General features: G+C 44.7%; 1 protein-coding gene across 1 annotated transcript in view; it reads right to left on the bottom strand.

Annotated features, from left to right (window-relative positions):
• Positions 1–5050: 5050 nt before the first annotated feature.
• The window catches only part of gabrr3a (gamma-aminobutyric acid type A receptor subunit rho3a), a 38961-nt gene continuing 23965 nt past the window's right edge, over positions 5051–20046 (bottom strand). Inside the window, exons 7-9 of the mRNA XM_061739585.1 lie at positions 7347–7499; positions 5464–5657; positions 5051–5353 (exon numbers count right to left, since the gene is read on the bottom strand). Coding sequence (XP_061595569.1) covers positions 5051–5353; positions 5464–5657; positions 7347–7499 — 650 coding nt within the window. The remainder of the gene's footprint in view (positions 5354–5463; positions 5658–7346; positions 7500–20046) is intronic.

Here is a 20046-nt window from a genome sequence, read left to right as displayed (position 1 = left end):
AATTTGCGGAGCCGAGCTTTCAGGCAAAAATTCTCCAGGCACACGAAGTGGCTGACCGAACACGAGCTCTGCGGGCGACGCATTTAAATCTTCCTTCGGGGCCGTGCGCAAACCGAGCATGACCCACGATAAGCGGTCCACCCAGTTACCATCCGAGAGCGCAGCACGCAGTGCTGCTTTGAAGGACCTGTGAAAACGTTCACAAAGGCCATTAGCTTGTGGGTGGTATGCAGTAGTACGGTGTACCTGCACTCCCAAAGCTTCTGCCAACGACGACCAAAGTTCTGAAATAAACTGGGGGCCTCTGTCAGACGTGATGTCAGACGGGACACCAAAACGTGAGACCCAGGCACCCAGGAAAGCACGCGCCACATCTTTTGACCCTGTAGAGGAAAGGGGCACTGCCTCAGGCCACCTGGTGGTACGGTCCACCATGGTGAGGAGGTGCGTGTAACCCTGGGATGGAGGAAGAGGGCCCACCAGGTCGATGTGGACATGGTCAAACCGCCTGGCTGGAATGGGGAACGGCTCCAGGGGGCCTTTGTGTGCTGGTGAACTTTAGCCCGCTGGCATGCTACACATGCAGCTGCCCACTCCTTAACCTCCCTGCGGAGGCCGGGCCAGACGAACTTGGCCCCAACCAGTTTCACTGACGCCCGGATGCCAGGGTGTGAGAGGGAGTGTACGGAATCGAAAACCCGCCGGCGCCAGGAAACTGGGACCACCGGACGGGGCCGACCAGTGGAGATGTCGCAGAGAAGAGCTGAACCTCCGACCTCCACCGCCAAGTTCTCTAGTCTGAGACCGGTACCAGCAGACCTAAGAGTCGCGATGTCCTGGTCATCAGCCTGGTCAGCAGCCATAGCAGAAAAATCAACTCCCAGGTTTACAGGGCACACAAGCGCGCGTGACAGGCAATTGGCCACCAGGTTTGTTTTACCCGCGACATGCCGAATGTCCGTGGTAAACTCTGAGATGGACGCTAGATGGCGCTGCTGGCGAGCGGACCACGGCTCTGTCACTTTAGACATTGCAAATATCAACGGCTTATGGTCTACATAGGCCGTGAATGAACGGCCTTCTAGAAAAAAACGAAAATGACGGGTGGCGAGGTACAGCGCCAACAACTCACGGTCAAAAACACTATACTTTCGCTCACTGTCACGTAGTTTGCGGCTGAAAAATGCAAGAGGTTGCCAAACTCCTGCCACCCGTTGCTCTACGACTCCCCCTACTGCTATGTCCGAAGCGTCGATTGTCAAAGAAATGGGGGCTGAAGGTGATGGGTGAGCTAAAAGTACTGCATTGGCCAGGGCAGACTTAGCATCCTCAAAGGCACTGATGCGGTCAGGTGTCCAGTCCACTGGGTCACAGCCTTTCTTTTTTTGCAAGGTTCCATAAAGCGGCTGCAGGAGGTGGGCAGCGCCAGGGAGGAAACGGTTATAAAAATTAATCATACCCAAAAACTCCTGCAGCGCCTTAACCGAGGCCGGGCGGGGAAACTCTGCCACCGCTTGAACCTTAGACGGCAGTGGAACTGCACCCTGGGCTGAAATCCGGTGCCCTAAAAAATCAATAACCGGCAGGCCGAACTGGCACTTAGCCGGGTTGACAATAAGGCCGTGTTCATCTAGCCTCTGGAAGACCAGTTTGAGGTGTGCCAAATGCTCTTCTGTTGAGGAACTGGCCACCAAAATGTCATCGAGGTAAATGAACACGTGAGGTCTCGCAACACAGAGTCCATCAACCTCTGAAAGGTCTGCGCTGCCACCTTCAGGCCAAAGGGCATGCGCAGAAATTCAAAAAGCCCAAACGGGGTAATTACAGCGGTCTTAGGCACATCCTCTGCTCTCATGGGAACCTGGTGGTAACCACGTACTAAATCCACCTTTGAAAAGATGGTTGACCCTGCTAAATGCGTGGAAAAATCCTGAATGTGTGGGACTGGATAGCGGTCGTGCACTGTGACGTTGTTAAGACTGTGAAAATCCCCACATGGGCGCCACAAACCGTCTGCCTTGGGCACCATGTGAAGCAGTGAGGTCCAGGGGCTCTTGGAGCGTCTAACTATGCCTAAACGCTCCATAGAGGCAAACTCCTCTTTAGCAATGGCTAATTTCTGTGTGTCTAACCGACGAGCACGCGCAAAAACCGGGGGCCCCGTGGTGGTGATGTAATGCTCGACGCCGTGCCTGGTTGTCGCGGTGGAAAAAACAGGTTTGATCAGCCGCGGGAATTCTGCCAGCAGACGTTGGAACACGTTACCTGCTGCTAAAAAACTAGCGTGTGCTAGCGGTCCAGATCCCCCAGTCTCACACGGGAAAGTCATAAATGTCACTGCATCGATCAATCTGCGGTTTGCAATGTCCACCAGCAAACCGTTAGCACACAGAAAATCAGCACCGATAATAGGAACAGCAACACTGGCGATGACAAAGTCACTCTCGAATCGGCGTCCGTTGAAACAAACAGTCACTGACCGGGTCCCAAAAGTGGTGATGGAGGAGCCGTTGGCGGCGCTCAACGGCGGCCCGCCACCTCCGGTCGACCGGTCCGTGGCGGTCGGCGGTAGGAGGCTCAGCTGTGAGCCTGAGTCCACCAGAAAACGTTTCCCTGATGCAGAGTCCGCAATAAACAGCAGCTCACCTTGACCCCCGATCGCTGCTACTGAGCGCTGGTTTCCCGGTGGCTCAAACTGACACGGAGGGACGCAGCGTCTCGCCTTGGCGCCGAACCGTTGGTGGAAGAAACAGAGATCTGTCCCGCGTCGTCTCTGGGTCTTCACTGCAGCCACCACCGGGAATCATCATCAGTGATTCCCCGTAGCCGGAAAAGTGCCTCGATGTGCTCGAACCAGGAGCCGGAGTCCTCCTGCCAAAATTCAGGGAGCCTCAAAGCTGCAGCGGAACTTGCAGGCTGCGGAGGCTGCTGAGATGAAGACGAGATGTCTTCTGTTTCCTCAAACATGTTCAAACAAGGGGTCACGTGGCAGGATGAGGCTCGACTCCAGAGGTTGGTAAAACACGTCTTTATTCCGTGACAGCGGAATCCAACTGACTAGAAGAACTGTCAGTTGACAACAGTAAACAAACACACGTTGCTAAGCAACCAATAAACGCTTGTGACCACGCCCCCTTCCATACAGTCCTGATGGGTGCGAGGTCCGTTATTGTGTCCGCCACAATAACATGTTTATAACACAAAGGGGGGGGGGGGTCTTTTCCGTTATTTACTAATTTATAATATGTTTATAACATGTTTATAACACAAAGTCGGGGTCTTTTCAGTTATTTACTAATTTATAACATATTTATTACATGAGTATATCACAAAGGAGGGGGGTCTTTTCAGTTATTTACTAATTTATAATATGTTTATAACATGTTTATAACACAAAGGGCGGTCTTTTCAGTTATTTACTAATTTATAATATGTTTATAACATGTTTATAACACAAATGGGGGGTCTTTTCAGTTATTTACTAATTTATAATATGTTTATAACATGTTTATAACACAAAGGGGGGTCTTTTCAGTTAATTACTAATTTATAATATGTTTATAACATGTTTATAACACAAAGGGGGGTCTTTTCAGTTATTTACTAATTTATAACATGTTTATAACACATTTATTACATGTTTATAACACAAAGGGGGGTCTTTTCAGTTATTTACTAATTTATAACACATGTATTACATGTTTATAACACAAAGGGGGGGGGGGGTCTTTTCAGTTATTTACTAATTTATAACACATTTATTATATGAGTATAACACAAAGGGGGGGGGGGGGGTCTTTTCAGTTATTTACTAATCTATAACATTGAAAGTATTCTTCTTCTGCCCATGCTCCAATTCACGACTGTCTATTTTGAGTAATCTTGCTAACAGCAACCATCAGTCCTCTGTCTCCACCTTCCATTCACTTGAATGCAGCGGGGATCAATCACCTGAGTAACTACCTGCTGTCTTCCGGTCCCACAAGCCAACTGTCTGAGTTCATGACATATGAGCCAACCTCATTTTATCTTTTTCATTTTTCATAATTACTGTTTAACACACATCAACAAAAATAATATTGGACCTGAAATATTTAAAACAATTAAACTGGGTTTACAAATGCAACCAGAATCGCTTTGATTATTTGGAATATAGTAGAATATTAAATGTTCAAGAATCCTATGACTTTTATAATCTATAAACTACTTAATCTATTTGCTTCTCTCCTAATCTTTTGAAAAAGGTGTGTTGTTCACCCTTTAAACCTGTGACTATTACTTAAAATGTCATTGATTTTGCATTTTAGAAAAGGTTCCCAACTATCCTGAGAAATTCGTTTTGTAGATGAAGTTGGTGTTAAAGCACCTTGGTAGAGTTTGGATCTGGGTCTTATAAAACAGTGTCAGTGAATTTACTTGGACATTGTCCTCAACCAGGAACACCACAGATGCGCCACCGATACCTGAAAATATCAGAAAGAAATTTATGTATTTCAAAGAAATTTTAAACAAAACATCACGAATACGCACAACACATCATGACAAGTGATCCTGAATTGAAATATTATCATTTATTAACAAACAAATATGAAATGACCCATTTAATTACATGTGAAACAAGGTTTCTCTAAAAAATACATATAGATTGACACATCATCAAGAGCATAGATTCATTTTTATATATGTTGCACAGCTTTAGTAATTTAATCTTTTGTGTCAAATCATAAAAAGTGGAATTCATTTGCTTAAGGCTTTTTCTCTTATAAAACATGCCTGCCAAAGACAGATACAAATATTTGTGAAACTAAAAGCCAGTCACGCCATGAAAATACATCTCTGCTCAGAAACCATGCAAATGTGTGAGATCCTGTAAAGGAATAGTTCATTTATACTGTAAGATTTCTACAGCCAATATATAATAGTAAAGTTAATTAAAAAATGTAAAAAAAGAATGCATTATTCTTCTATATATATATATATATATATATATATATATATATATATATATATATATATATATATATATATATATATATATATATATACTGTCCTATGCATACATACTCCAGTAAATTATGTTGAAAAGCAGATAAGCCATGGGGAATATGACCCTTGAGTACGAGTCGATCATGTAGCTGTTGCTCATGATGAAGCTGAGGTTGTGTTTCAGAGTGTTTCTGCGCCGAAGCCTCGTTCCCTCTGTGGGTGCAGAGACTGTGGAGTTTCGAGACTGAGTGTTTCTTTCTGTGTTTGGGGTGCTGGCAGCCTCTGGGAAAGAAGCCAGATCAATGTCATTGTCATGAAAACATCCATCGAAGGCCATAGCCTGGGTGGCATTAAAGGTGTTGGGAATCTGCAGAAGAAGACGGACAGCGGAAAGTGTGAGGATATTGGTCTCTGTTGATCAGACATGAACCATAAGATCTAAGAAGACAAATTGGAGGTCCCGAATAAACGAAACACCTTGGTGTTCTTCAGTCTCTTCATCTCCTCCACCGTGGTGAAATAGTTGACAGCAGCATACTCGATGACCGACAGAAAGACAAACAGGAAGCTTGCCCATAAGTAGATGTCTACGGCTTTGACGTAAGACACCTGCGGCATGGAGGCTGAGACACCAGTGATGATGGTGGACATGGTCAGAACCGTCGTGATGCCTGAGTACACAAAGCACCAGTACAAAATATGAGTATTAAAAATCTTAATTTGTAAAGTTTTGATGGATTATTACATTTTTGTTAAGGTCAGTCAGTAGATCAGAATACCCAAAATGACACAGTAAGCCACAGGTCTCATCAGTGAAACTATGAAAATATCCAAGCTGCATGGCAACAATTCTCTTTAATACTTTCAATACTCAGTAAACGTCATAGACTGGAAGAAAGATTTTTATTTGTAGATTAAAGTGCTTTCCAGAACAATGAAAAGAAAAATCTTTACCTAACCTTTAGCAAAAGAGGTTTAAAATAGGATATGAAATATTATTTTGTACAGAATCCATCAGTGCCCATGGACAGTAGAAAAGTATTTTGGGGATATGTTTATAGATATTTCCTTTATAGGTTTTCTTGTACATATGAAATTAAAGTGAATACATCAACCACTTTAAGAAAGGTTTATCATGGGCACGAGGCGTGCAACTGACAGACATTTGTTGCAGAAGGAGCAACTCCAGAGCAGAAATAAACATATTTACAGCCTAGTCCAAAAAAATGCTTTGGTCTCAGTCGTTTGATTTCACATCCATGACAACTCTGAAGGGTGTGATTTTATTTCTTTTGTACCACACCAGGAGAGTTTATAAATGTATTAAATTAAATGTATTTCTGATATGACTGATTGATAGTCAGCTCAGTCAATGCCTCATCCGTAATTGTCATGCTACAGCGCTTAGTGAAGCAACCGCCGGGTGAAGCAAACATCCCATCGGCTAAACGTGACGGTCATTTTTGTTTTAGCTGTCGCATCAACATGTTAAACTGCATATCCCGCTGTAAACATCTTATGGTAGCTCTGCAGATATTTCGGTGGGGTTTAGCTAAAGGAGCTGCAAGAAAAGCTAACTTTGATTGGCATACGGTGGGCATTGTTTCCGCCAGCTTCTGAAGCAACATGGCTGCACCCCACATGAAGAGAAAAAGGCTTCAAAACTGGTCTTCAAAAACAAATGGGCCAGGTGACATAATACTAGGTCCATTGTTTTCTGTAGTCTATGGCTGTGACCTGACAGTTCAGACTGAAGTTGGATTGGTAAACCTCAAATATGTACAGTATCTGATTTAGGACCACATATGAAAGTGATCCAGGCAAGACAGTCGGAAAAAAAATCGAACGAAATAAAAAAATAAATACATCTGTGCCTCTTTTGCCTGCAGTGTTAATGGAGAATAAGTTGCATCTTCTGTAATGTCCTCTGTATCTATGTGAGCTATCTCCATCATGCAGATGCGTAGTATGATACTATAAAACATGCAGCTGTTGCAACTGATGACCAGAACTAGAGACCGAAGTTATTTTCCTGCTTGTAGAGCCATGCGATCACAAGAACCAGATGGGGCTTCCTAAAAATTATGGAATATACATTTAAAGGAAGTTAACACTGATTTCCTAAAAATTAATAAAACACCTTTGTCTTGCTTTGAGGTTTGGCATTAAAATGACTTGGACTATGGTTAGGTTTTTTTTGTCCTTATGGTAGGATTAACTGACCATCTGCTTCATTATTTAGGGCTATGTATAAATTTGGTGTTCACTATTATGTGGTTTAACATTTTTATTTTCTTATTTTTTAGAATACTTTCTTTACAACATTTGTTATCCAATATATTGATTCATTTTAGAAGTACCCAGGGAGACACGTGCAGGTACGGCCCTCCTGTCTATCCAGAAAGACACCCAGGAGAGCATCACCATTAGCATGGTAGGAAAGTACGTCTGAAGCATGAAGAAGAAGATATGCCTCCTCAGAATGAAGTTTATGTAGAGCCGATTGTACCAACCTGAAACAGAGTGAAAATGGAGCTGAGTGAAGATGAGGCAGACAGGATTAGAAAGTAATAACTATAAGTAGTAACAGCATATATGATCATCACTCTGGTAACAATACAGGATTGTATCATGCATAGCTAGGACCCCCTTGAGTGTGAAATAAGTCTAAAATGACAAGAATAAATAAATCAACAAAAAACGGATGAAGCATTCAGCACAATACCTTTGGACAATTTCAAATGCTTGTATCTTATTTGTGATTTTATGATGCTTTTGTTTATGTGATCCTGATGCACAAATAAATCAATTATTTTCTTGTGTCACAGTTTTGTTTTTTAGTTGCTGTTTTAATTAAACTTAGGAAGTAGCTCCATGTCACATTACAACTTTGAACTTATAACATGACAGGTTTTTTTCTTAAATCATCATTGTTTTACTCTTGTAATATTACAACTTTATTCTGTACTACTACTACTACTACTACTACTACTACTACTACTACTACTACTACTACTACTACCATTTAGCAGACGCTTTTATCCAAAGCAACTTACATCTGAGAGAACAACACAAGCACAAAATCCCATAGGAGGGTCCGGCTGGATCAGTGCTGGTCAGACTGCTGAGAGTCCAGTTGGACACAGGTGCTGTCACGCCAGTGCTAGAATTTAATTTATTATTATTATTATTTTTTTTATATACAAGAAAGCTACGTCTAAAAGTGTGCAGCAACTAAATGCAGAAGTGCTCCTTAAAGAGCTGAGTCTTTAGCTTGCTCTTAACAGTAGCTCCAGACCCTGCAGATCGGATAGAGTCAGTTTGGTAGATCGTTCCACCATCAGGGAACAATGGAGGAGAAGAGTCTAGCTACTGATTTCATGCCACATTGCGGTGGAAGCACCAGGCGTCTTTCGCTGGCTTAGCGGAGCTCTCAAGAGGGAGTGTAGCTCTGAATCAAGCAGTGTAAGTATTGAGGAGCCGTTTGGGTAAGTGTTTGGTAAGTCAAAAGCAGAGCTTTGAACTTGATGCTGCAACTGGAAGCCAGTGCAGAGAGATTAGCAGTGGAGTGACATGAGCTCTCTTGGGTTGGTTGAAGACCAGACGTGCTGCTGCATTCTGGATCATCTGCAGAGGTTTAATTGAGCATGCAGGAAGGCCGACCAACAAGGAATTACAGTAGTCAATGCGTGACGTGACCAGAGCCTGAACCAAGAGCTGTGTCATATGTTCTGTCAGGTAGGGTCTGATTTTCCTGATGTAGAAAGCGAAACGGCAAGACCGGGAAACCGAGGCAACATGCTTATTAAAGGTCAGCTGGTTGTCTAACATGACACCAAGGTTCCTAGCAAAAGATGTGGGCCCAAGTGTGGTGGAATCCAGCTGCTTATTTGAGGAGGTACGGCATGACTGACTGGACAGACAATAAGCTCAGTCTTGGACAGATTTAGATGAAGGTGAAGGTCCTTCATCCAAGCAGAGATATCAGAAAGACAGGCTGATATTCGCATTGAGACGGCCGTGTCGCCAGGTTGGAAGGAAAGGAAGAGCTTGGTGTCATCAGCATAGCAGTGGTAGGAAAAGTCATGAAAGCCGATGATTTCACCTAGTGAAGAGGAGTATAGTGAAAAAAGGAGAGGGCCAAGCACTGATCCCTGTGGCACCCCTGTTGCCAGCTCATGTGATCTGGACACTTGTCCTTGCCATGATACTCTGAAGGATCTTCCCGAGACATGAACCACAAGAGGACAGATCCTGAAAGCATTGACAGTGTGGAGAGGAGGATGTGGTTGTGGACCGTGTCGAAGGCAGCAGACAGGTCCAGCAGTATGAGGACTGAAGATAGACCAGCAGATCTGGCAGCCCGTAGTGACTCAATAACTGACAGAAGAGCAGTCCAGCTGGCACCAGAGGACAGAGTTCATCAACAGAGGAGGCGAGTGAGGAGAAGAGTGTTTTTATGTAGCCTCATTAACAGATAGTGTGGAAAAGTCTGAGAGGGGGCCGCAATGGGTTAAGCAAGCGGCTCATGAGGGTTCAGTCCTCTTGCAGTGGTTGCAAGTTCAAATCCCGGCTTGCGCACCTTTGCTGCCCTGTCATCCCCATTCTCTCTCTACCCCCTTCCTGTCTGCAACTTCAATAAACGGCCACTAGAGCCCAAAAAAATCTTTAAAAAAAAAAGTCTGAGAGGGAAGGGAGGTTAGAGCAGACCTCATCAGACAGCTGTGTAGGGCTGAGAGAACGTAAGTTTCTGCGGTACGAAACCATCTTTGGAGTCAGGTGGGACATGACATGAAGACATGAGGAAGGGAGATGCAGAAGTTAACCAGGAAGTGGTCTGAGAGGTGCAGTGGTGTGACACACACATCAGCTGTAGTGCAGTTTCTTGTCAGCACCAACTCAAGGACATTACCAGCTTTGTGTGTTGGAGGAGTCTGGACCAGCATATACAAGAGTAGATGAGAGCCAGAAACTCATTTCCCTGTGTTTTGCAGATGTAAATGTTCAAATGTCCCAGTAGTGGAGTGCCATCACTTTTCCAACTGTTTCTCTGCTTACTGCCCCCAATCGTACCGCCAGTACGACGCGCCCTCCTCGCGTACTACGCAAGTAATGTTGCAGTTGGTGGTGCACATGAACGAACGCAAGCACAAACAGCAAGTATACCTGGGCTCTTAGGCAGAGAGTGCCGCAAAACGGCAGGGAGTCAGACTAACAAAGGCAATCAAGTGCCTGAAACCAAACTCAGATGCACACCGAAACCGACTGATCACTCTCTAATGAAACAGTGCATGTTCTGTAGACTCAGAGGATTTTTTTGCTCCCATCAAGGTGCCCCTCACACTCCATCATAGGATAAATCTGAAATTGATTTGACAAAAACAGAGCTCCTTACAATAGAATGTGAGGAATGACTACTCCAAGTTACTGCAGTTCAAGTTTTTCTGCAAGCTGACTCATCAAGTGTACCTACTTTTTCACAAACTAAACTACAAAAACTAATTTCTGTGAAAGTCGAAAAAAAGCCCTTTTGAAAATCAGAAGAGCATTACAGACTATCTAGTTTTTAATAATTATAACCAATAACCTTTTTTGTTATTTTTTATATGTATTTTTGCTTCAAAAAAGACAAGTTTGAAATATTAGGCCTATGCTGACTGTTTTTGCAGTTTATTTCTGCATGTTGTCTCAGTTTTTGTTAAATGAATATTGACACATTGTAATTAGGGCCCGAGCACTTACAGGGCGAAGGCCCTATTGTATCTGTAAGAATTTTTTTCCTTTTTTTTTTTTTTCAGACGAAATGAGGGCCTTTTCCCCCCCTAGACCTGCCCCAAAAGTCACCAAATTTTGCACGCAAGCCAGTCCTAGAAAAAATTTTGATATTTAATGGTTTGCATTAATGGGCGTGGCCTAATGGCTCAACAGCGCCGCCTAGAAAACTTTGTGCCTCAAGCCCCACAATACGGTTTGACGTACATGCACGAAAATTGGTACACACCTGTATCATGTCGCAACTTAAAGAAAAGAAAAGTCTCTTGGCGCCATGGCCGAAACCGAACAGGAAGTCGGCCATTTTGAATTAATTGTGTAATTTTGGCGCAATTTATGTCACTTCTTCGGCCGTTAATACGGCCCGAACCGTAACGTGCAGCCAAGTGTGTTATTCATCAAAATGTGCGTCTCGATCCTGCGACGACGAGCATTACTTTTCTCAGTCAAAAGGGTTACCATGGCGACGATAGACGCCAAAAAGCGCGTCCACCCTTCATCTGGTTGGTCCATACAGATAAAACTTTGTGCCTCAAGCCCCACAATACGGTTTGAAGTACATGCACGAAAATAGGTACACACCTGTATCATGCCGCAACTTAAAGAAAAGTCTCTTGGCGCCATGGCCGAAACCGAACAGGAAGTCGGCCATTTTGAATTAATCATGTAATTTTGGCGCAATTTATGCCACTTCTTCGGCCGTTAATACGACCCGAACCGTAACCTGCACCCAGGTTTGTTATATATCAAAATGTGCGTCTCGATCCTGCGACGACGGGCATTACTTTTCTCAGTCAAAAGCGTTACCGTGGCGACGATAGAAGCCAAAAAGCGCGCCCCCCCTTCATCTGGTTGGTCGATATGTGATATTTCCTCTTTTCTGCAATAACTTTTGAATGGTTTGACATAAAGAATGTGGGTGGTGTCATCCGCTAAATGTCCAGGCCTGAAAAATCTACATGCAAGTCATATAAGCGCTTCAACTGCAGCACGCCTGAACGTGCACAAGGGTACGAGGGCCTGTTCATCGCTGCTTGCAGCTTCAATTAGGGCCCGAGCACTTGCAGTGCGAAGGCCCTATTGTATTTGCAGGAATTCTTCTTCTTCTTCTTATTGTTCTGACAAAAGGAAGGCCTTTTTGCCCCGCTAAACGTGCCCAAAAAGTCACCAAATTTTGCACGCAAGCCAGGCCTGGCGAAAAATTTGATATTTAATGGTTTGCATTAATGGGCGTGGCAAAATGGCTCAACAGTGCCCCCTTGAAATCTTTGTGCCTCAAGCCCCACGATACGGTTTGACGTACATGCACGAAAATCGGTACACACCTGTATCATGGCGCAACTTAAAGAAAAGTCTCTTGGGGTCATGCCCGAAACTGAACAGGATGTCGGCCATTTTGAATTAATCGTGTCATTTTGGCGAAATTTATGCCATTCCTTCGGCAGTTAATACGCCCCGAACCGTAACGTGCCCCCAAGTGTGTTATACATCAAAATGTGCGTCTCCATCCTCCGACACCACGCATTACTTTTATCTTTCAAAAGCGTTACCGTGGCGACGCTAGACGCCAAAAAGCGCGCACACCCTTCATCTGATTGGTTCTGACAGAAAAAAGCGCCTCAAGCTCCTTAATACAGTTTGACATACATGAACGAAAATCGGTACACACCTGTATCATGTCGCAACTAAAAGAAAAGTCTCTTGGCGCCATGGCCGAAACCGAACAGGAAGTCGGCCATTTTGGACATTCTGAATTAATCGCGTAATTTTGGAGCAATTTATGCCATTCATTCGAGAATTAATACGGCCCGAACCGTAATGGGCACCCAGGTGTGTTATACATCAAAATGTGCGTCTCCATCCTGCGACTACGCGCATTACTTTTCTCTTTCAAAAGTGTTACCATGGCGACACTGGACGCCGAAAAGCGCGCCCCCCCCATTATCTGATTGGTCCATATTTGATAGTTCTCCAAAAGGCACCAAATTTTGCATGCAAGCCAGACTTGGCGATAGATTTGACATTTCATGGTTTGCATTAATGGGCGTGGCCTAACGGCTATACAGCGCCCCCTAGAATACTTTTATCTGCCATAACTTTTGAATGGTTTGACATAGGAAGTCGTGGGTGGTGTCATGGGACTCTGTAATGAGTCCTTGAGCTTCTTTGGCCTTAATTAGCCCGCCCCTTCTTCTGATTGGTTGTCCCGATTTTCTGCTATAACTTTGGAATGGTTTGACATAGTGAGTCGTGGGTGGGGTCATCAGATTCTGTATGGAGTCCTTGACCTTCATTGGCCTGAATTAGCCCCGCCCCTTCTTCTGATTGGTTGTCCCTTCTTTCTGCTATAACTTTTGAATGGTTTGACATAGGAAGTCGTGGGTGGTGTCGTTTCTGATATGCTTATGGGGGGCGCTGGCCGTGAGTGCGAGGGCCCGTTCATCGCTGCTTGCAGCTTTAATTCTTAGGGCCCGAGCACTTGCAGTGCGAAGGCCCTATTGTATTTGCAGGGATTTTTAGGGCCCGAGCACCTTCAGTGCAAAGGCCCTATTGTATCTGTAGGAATTTTTTATTTTTAGGGCCCGAGCACCTTCAGTGCGAAGGCCCTATTGTATCTGTAGGAATTCTTCGCGTTATTAGGGCCCGAGCACCTTCAGTGCGAAGGCCCTATTGTATCTGTAGGAATTCTTCGCGTTATTATTATTTTTCTGACGAAAGGAGGGCCTTTTTGCCCCCCTAAACGTGCCCAAAAAGTCACCAAATTTTGCACCCAAGTCAGGCCTGGCGAAAAATTTGATATTTAATGGTTTGCATTCATGGGCGTGGCAAAATGGCTCAACAGCGCCCCCTTGAAAACTTTGTGCCTCAAGCCCCACGATACGGTTAGACGTACATTCACGAAAATCGGTACACAACTGTATCATGGGGCAACTTAAAGAAAAGTCTCTTGGGGTCATGCCCGAAACCGAACAGGATGTCGGCCATTTTGAATTAATCATGTCATTTTGGCAAAATTTATGCCATTCCTTCGGCAGTTAATACGGCCCGAACCGTAACGTGCCCCCAAGTGTGTTATACATCAAAATGTGCGTCTCCATCCTCCGACACCACGCATTACTTTTCTCTTTCAAAAGCGTTACCGTGGCGACGCTAGACGCCAAAAAGCGTGCCCACCCTTCATCTGATTGGTTCAGACAGAAAAAACTTTGCGCCTCAAGCCCCATAATATGGTTTGACGTACATGAACGAAAATCGGTACACACCTGTATCATGTCACTACTTAAAGAAAAGTCTCTTGGCGCCATGGCCGAAACCGAACAGGAAGTCGGCCATTTTGAACATTCTGAATTAATCGCGTAATTTTGGAGCAATATATGCCATTCCTTCGAGAATTAATACGGCCCGAACCGTATCGTGAACCCAGATATGTTATACAACAAAATGTGCGTCTCAATCCTGCGACTACACGCATTACTTTTCTCTTTCAAAAGTGTTACCGTGGCGACGCTAGACGCCAACAAGCGCACCCCCCTTCATCTGATTGGTCCATATTTGATAGTTCCCCAAAAGGCACCAAATTTGGCATGCAAGCCAGGCCTGGTGATAAATTTGATATTTCATGGTTTGGATTAATGGGCGTGGCAAAATGGCTCAACAGCGCCCCCCGGAAAACTTTGTGCCTCAAGCCCAACAATACGGTTTGACGTACATGCACGAAAATCGCTACACACCTGTATCATGGCACAACTTAAAGAAAAGTCTCTTGGAGCCATGGCCGAAACCGAACAGGAAGTCGGCCATTTTGAATTAATTGTGTAATTTTGGCGCAATTTATGCCATTCCTTCGGCAATTAATACGGCCCGAACCGTAACGTGCACCCAGGTGTGTTATACATCAAAATGTGCGTCTCCATCCTGCGACTACGCGCATTACTTTTCTCTTTCAAAAGTGTTACCGTGGCGACGCTAGACGCCAAAAGGCGTGCCCCCCCTTCATCTGATTGGTCCATATTTGATAGTTCTCCAAAAGTCACCAAATTTTGCATGCAAGCCAGGCCTGGCGAGACATTTGGTATTTCATGGTTTGCATTAATGGGCGTGGCAAAATGGCTCAACAGCGCCCCCTAGAATACTTTTCTCTGCCATAACTTTTTAATGGTTTGACATAGGAAGTCGTGGGTGGTGTCATGGGACTCTGTAATGAGTACTTAAGCTTTGTTGGCCTTAATTAGCCCCGCCCCTTCTTCTGATTGGTTGTCCCGATTTTCTGCTATAACTTTGGAATTGTTTGACATAGAGAGTCGTGGGTGGTGTCATCAGATTCTGTATGGAGTCCTTGACCTTCATTGGCCTGAATTAGCCCCGCCCCTTCTTCTGATTAGTTGTCCCTTTTTTCTGCTATAACTTTTGAATGGTTTAACATAGGAAGTTGTGGGTGGTGTCATTTCTGATATGCTTATGGGGGGCGGTGGCCGTGAGTGCGAGGGCCCGTTCATCGCTGCTTGCAGCTTTAATTAGGGCCCGAGCACCTTCAGTGCGAAGGCCCTATTGTATCTGTAGGAATTATTTGTATTTTTTTTATTATTCTTATTATTTTTCTGACGAAAGGAGGGCCTTTTTGCCCCCCTAAACGTGCCCAAAAAGTCACCAAATTTTGCACCCAAGCCAGGCCTGGTGAAAAATTTGATATTTAATGGTTTGCATTAATGGGCGTGGCAAAATGGCTCAACAGCGCCCCCTAGAAAACTTTGTGCCTCAAGCCCCACGATACGGTTTGACGTACATGCACGAAAATCGGTACACGCCTGTATCATGACGTAACTTAAAGAAAAGTCTCTTGGCGTCATGCCCGAAACCGAACAGGATGTCGGCCATTTTGAATTAGTTGTGTCATTTTGGCGAAATTTATGCCATTCCTTCGGCAGTTAATACGGCCCGAACCGTAACGTGCACCCAGGTGTGTTATACATCAAAATGTGCGTCTCCATCCTCTGACACCACGCATTACTTTTCTCTTTCAAAAGCATTACCGTGGCGACGCTAGACGCCAAAAAGCCAGCCCACCCTTAATCTGATTGGTTCCGACAGAAAAAACTTTGCGCCTCAAGCCCCATAATACGGTTTGACGTACATGAACGAAAATCGGTACACATCTTTATCATGTCGCTACTTAAAGAAAAGTCTCTTGGCGCCATGGCCGAAACCGAACAGGAAGACGGCCATTTTGAACATTCTTAATTAATCACGTAATTTTGGAGCAATATATGCCATTCCTTCGAGAATTAATACGGCCCGAACCGTATCGTGCACCCAGGTGTGTTATACATCAAAATGTGCGTCCCCATCCTGCGACTACGCGCATTACTTTTCTCTTTCAAAAGTGTTACCGTGGCGACGCTAGACACCAAAAAGCGCGGCACCCTTCATCTGATTGGTCCATATTTGATAGTTCCCCAAAAGTCACCAAATTTTGCATGCAAGGCAGGCCTGGCAATAAATTTGATATTTCATGGTTTGTATTAATGGGCGTGGCAAAATGGCTCAACAGCGCCCCCCGGAAGACTTTGTGCCTCAAGCCCCATAATACGGTTTGACGTACATGCACAAAAATCGGTACACACCTGTATCATGTCGCAACTTAAAGAAAAGTCTCTTGGCGCCATTGCCGAAACCGAACAGGAAGTCAGCCATTTTGAAATAATTGTGTAAATTTGGTGCAATTTATGCCATTCCTTCTGCAATTAATACGGCCCGAACCGTAACGTGCACCCAGGTGTGTTATACATCAAAATGTGCGTCTCCATCTTGCGACTATGCGCATTATTTTTCTCTTTCAAAAGTGTTACCGTGACGACGCTAGATGCCATAAAGCGCGCCTCCCCTTCATCTGATTGGTCCATATTTGATAGTTCTCCAAAAGTCACCAAATTTTGCATGCAAGCCATGCCTGGCGATAAATTTGATATTTCATGGTTTGCATTAATGGGCGTGGCCTAACGGCTCAACAGCGCCCCCTAGAATACTTTTCTCTGCCATAACTTTGGAAAGGTTTGACATAGAGAGTCGTGGGTGGCGTCATTGGACGCTGTATTGAGTCCTTGACCTTCTTTGGCCTGAATTAGCCCCGCTCTTCTTCTGATTGGTTGTCCCTTTTTTCTGCTATAACTTTTGAATGGTATAACATAGGAAGTTGTGGGTGGTGTCATTTCTGATATGCTTATGGGGGGCGGTGGCCGTGAGTGCGAGGGCCCGTTCATCGCTGCTTGCAGCTTTAATTATTATTATTATTTTTCTGACGAAAGGAGGGCCTTTTTGCCCCCCTAAACGTGCCCAAAAAGTCACCAAATTTTGCACGCAAACCAGGCCTGGCGAAAAATTTGATATTTTATGGTTTGCATTAATGGGCGTGGCGTAATGGCTCAACAGCGCCCCCCGGAAAACTTTGTGCCTCAAGCCCCACGATACGGTTTGACGTACATGCACGAAAATCAGTACACACCTGTATCATGGCACAACTTAAAGAAAAGTCTCTTGGAGCCATGGCCGAAACTGAACAGGATGTCGGCCATTTTGAATTAATCGTGTAATTTTGGCGAAATTCATGCCATTCCTTCGGCAGTTAATACGGCCCGAACCGTAACGAGCACCCAGGTGTGTTATACATCAAAATGTGCGTCTCCATCCTCCGACACCACGCATTACTTTTCTCTTTCAAAAGCGTTACCGTGACGACGCTAGACGCCAAAAAGCGCGCCCACCCTTCATCTGATTGGTTCAGGCAGAAAAACCTTTGTGCCTCAAGCCCCATAATACGGTTTGACGTACATGAACGAAAATCGGTACACTTCTTTATCATGTCGCAACTTAAAGAAAAGTCTCTTGGTGCCATGGCCAAAACCGAACAGGAAGTCGGCCATTTTGAACATTCTGAATTAATCACGTAATTTTGGAGCAATACATGCCATTCCTTCGAGAATTAATACGGCCCGAACCGTAACGTGCACCCAGGTGTGTTATACATCAAAATATGCGTCTCCATCCTGCGACTACACGCATTACTTTTCTCTTTCAAAAGTGTTACCGTGGCGACGCTAGACGCCAACAAGCGCACCCCCCCTTCATCTGATTGGTCCATATTTGATAGTTCCCCAAAAGGCACCAAATTTGGCACGCAAGCCAGGCCTGGCGATAAATTTGATATTTCATGGTTTGCATTAACGGGCGTGGCAAAATGGCTCAACAGCGCCCCCCGGAAAACTTTGTGCCTCAAGCCCCACAATACGGTTTGATGTACATGCACGAAAATCGGTACACACCTGTATCATGGCGCAACTTAAAGAAAAGTCTCTTGGAGCCATGGCCGAAACCGAACAGGAAGTCGGCCATTTTGAAATCTGATTGGTCCATATTTAATAGTTCTCCAAAAGTCACCAAATTTTACATGCAAGACAGACTTGGCGATAAATGTGATATTTCATTGTTTGCATTAATGGGCGTGGCCTAACGGCTCAACAGCGCCCCCTAGAATACTTTTCTCTGCGATAACTTTTGAATGGTTTGACATAGGAAGTTGTGGGTGGTGTCATGGGACTCTGTAATGAGTCCTTAAGCTTCGTTGGCCTTAATTAGCCCCGCCCCTTCTTCTGATTGGTTGTCCCGATTTTCTGCTATAACTTTGGAATGGTTTTACATAGAGAGTCGTGGGTGGTGTCATCAGATTCTTTATGGAGTCCTTCATTGGCCTAAATTAGCCCCGCCCCTTCTTCTGATTGGTTGTCCCTTTTTTCTGCTATAACTTTTTAATGGTTTGACATAGGAAGTCGTGGGTGGCGTCATTTCTGATATGCTTGTGGGGGGCGGTGGCCGTGAGTGCGAGGGCCCGTTCATCGCTGCTTGCAGCTTTATTAGGGCCCGAGCACCTTCAGTGCGAAGGCCCTATTGTATCTGTAGGAATTATTTGTATTTTTTTTATTATTAGGGCCCGAGCACCTTCAGTGCGAAGGCCCTATTGTATCTGTAGGAATTTTTTTTCTTTCTTTCTTTTTTCTTCTGACGAAAGGAGGGCCTTTTTGCCCCCCTAAACGTGCCCAAAAAGTCACCAAATTTTGCTTGCAAGTCAGGCCTGGCGAAAAATTTGATATTTAATGGTTTACATTAATGGGCGTGGCAAAATGGCTCAACAGCGCCCCCCGGAAAACTTTGTGCTTCAAGCCCCACAATACGGTTTGACGTACATGCACGAAAATCGCTTCACACCTGTATCAGTACACAACTTAAAGAAAAGTCTCTTGGCGACATGGCCGAAACCGAACAGGAAGTCAGCCATTTTGAATTAATCGTGTCACTTTGGCGCAATTTATGCCATTCCTTCGGCAGTTAATACGGCCCGAACCGTAACGTGCACCCAGGTGTGTTATACATCAAAATGTGCGTCTCCATCCTGCGACAACACGCATTACTTTTCTCTTTCAAAAGCATTACCGTGGCGACGCTAGACGCCAAAAAGCGCGCCCACCCTTCATCTGGTTGGTTCAGACAGAAAAAACTTTGCGCCTCAAGCCCCATAATACGGTTTGATGTACATGAACGAAAATCGGTACACACCTGTATCATGTCGCAACTAAAAGAAAAGTCTCTTGGCGCCATGGCCAAAACCGAACAGGAAGTCGGCCATTTTGAACATTCTGAATTAATCGCGTAATTTTGGAGCAATATGAGCCATTCCTTCGAGAATTAATACGGCCCGAACCGTAACGTGCACCCAGGTGTGTTATACATCAAAATGCGCGTCTCTATCCTGCGACTACGCGCATTACTTTTCTCTTTCAAAAGTGTTACCTGGGTGACGCTAGACGCCAAAAAGCGCGCCCCCCTTCATCTGATTGGTCCATATTTGATAGTTCCCTAAAAGTCACCAAATTTTGCATGCAAGTCAGGCCTGGCGATAAATTTGATATTTCATGGTTTGTATTAATGGGCGTGGCAAAATGGCTCAACAGCGCCCCCCGGAAAACTTTGTGCCTCAAGCCCCACAATACCGTTTGACGTACATGCACGAAAATCGGTACACACCTGTATCAGTACACAACTTAAAGAAAAGTCTCTTGGCGCCATGGCCGAAACCCAACAGGAAGTCAGCCATTTTGAATTAATTGTGTAATTTTGGCGCAATTTATGCCATTCCTTCGGCAATTAATACGGCCCGAACCGTAACGTGCACCCAGGTGTGTTATACATCAAAATGTGCGTCTTCATCTTGCAACTACGCGCATTACTTTTCTCTTTCAA

The sequence above is a fragment of the Cololabis saira genome, chromosome 14 (genome assembly GCF_033807715.1).
Source record: "Cololabis saira isolate AMF1-May2022 chromosome 14, fColSai1.1, whole genome shotgun sequence".
In the NCBI taxonomy this organism is placed as follows: Eukaryota; Metazoa; Chordata; class Actinopteri; order Beloniformes; family Belonidae; genus Cololabis; species Cololabis saira.
The sequence above is the reverse complement of the archived record's forward strand: the minus strand, read 5'-3'. Positions and strand labels throughout refer to the sequence as shown.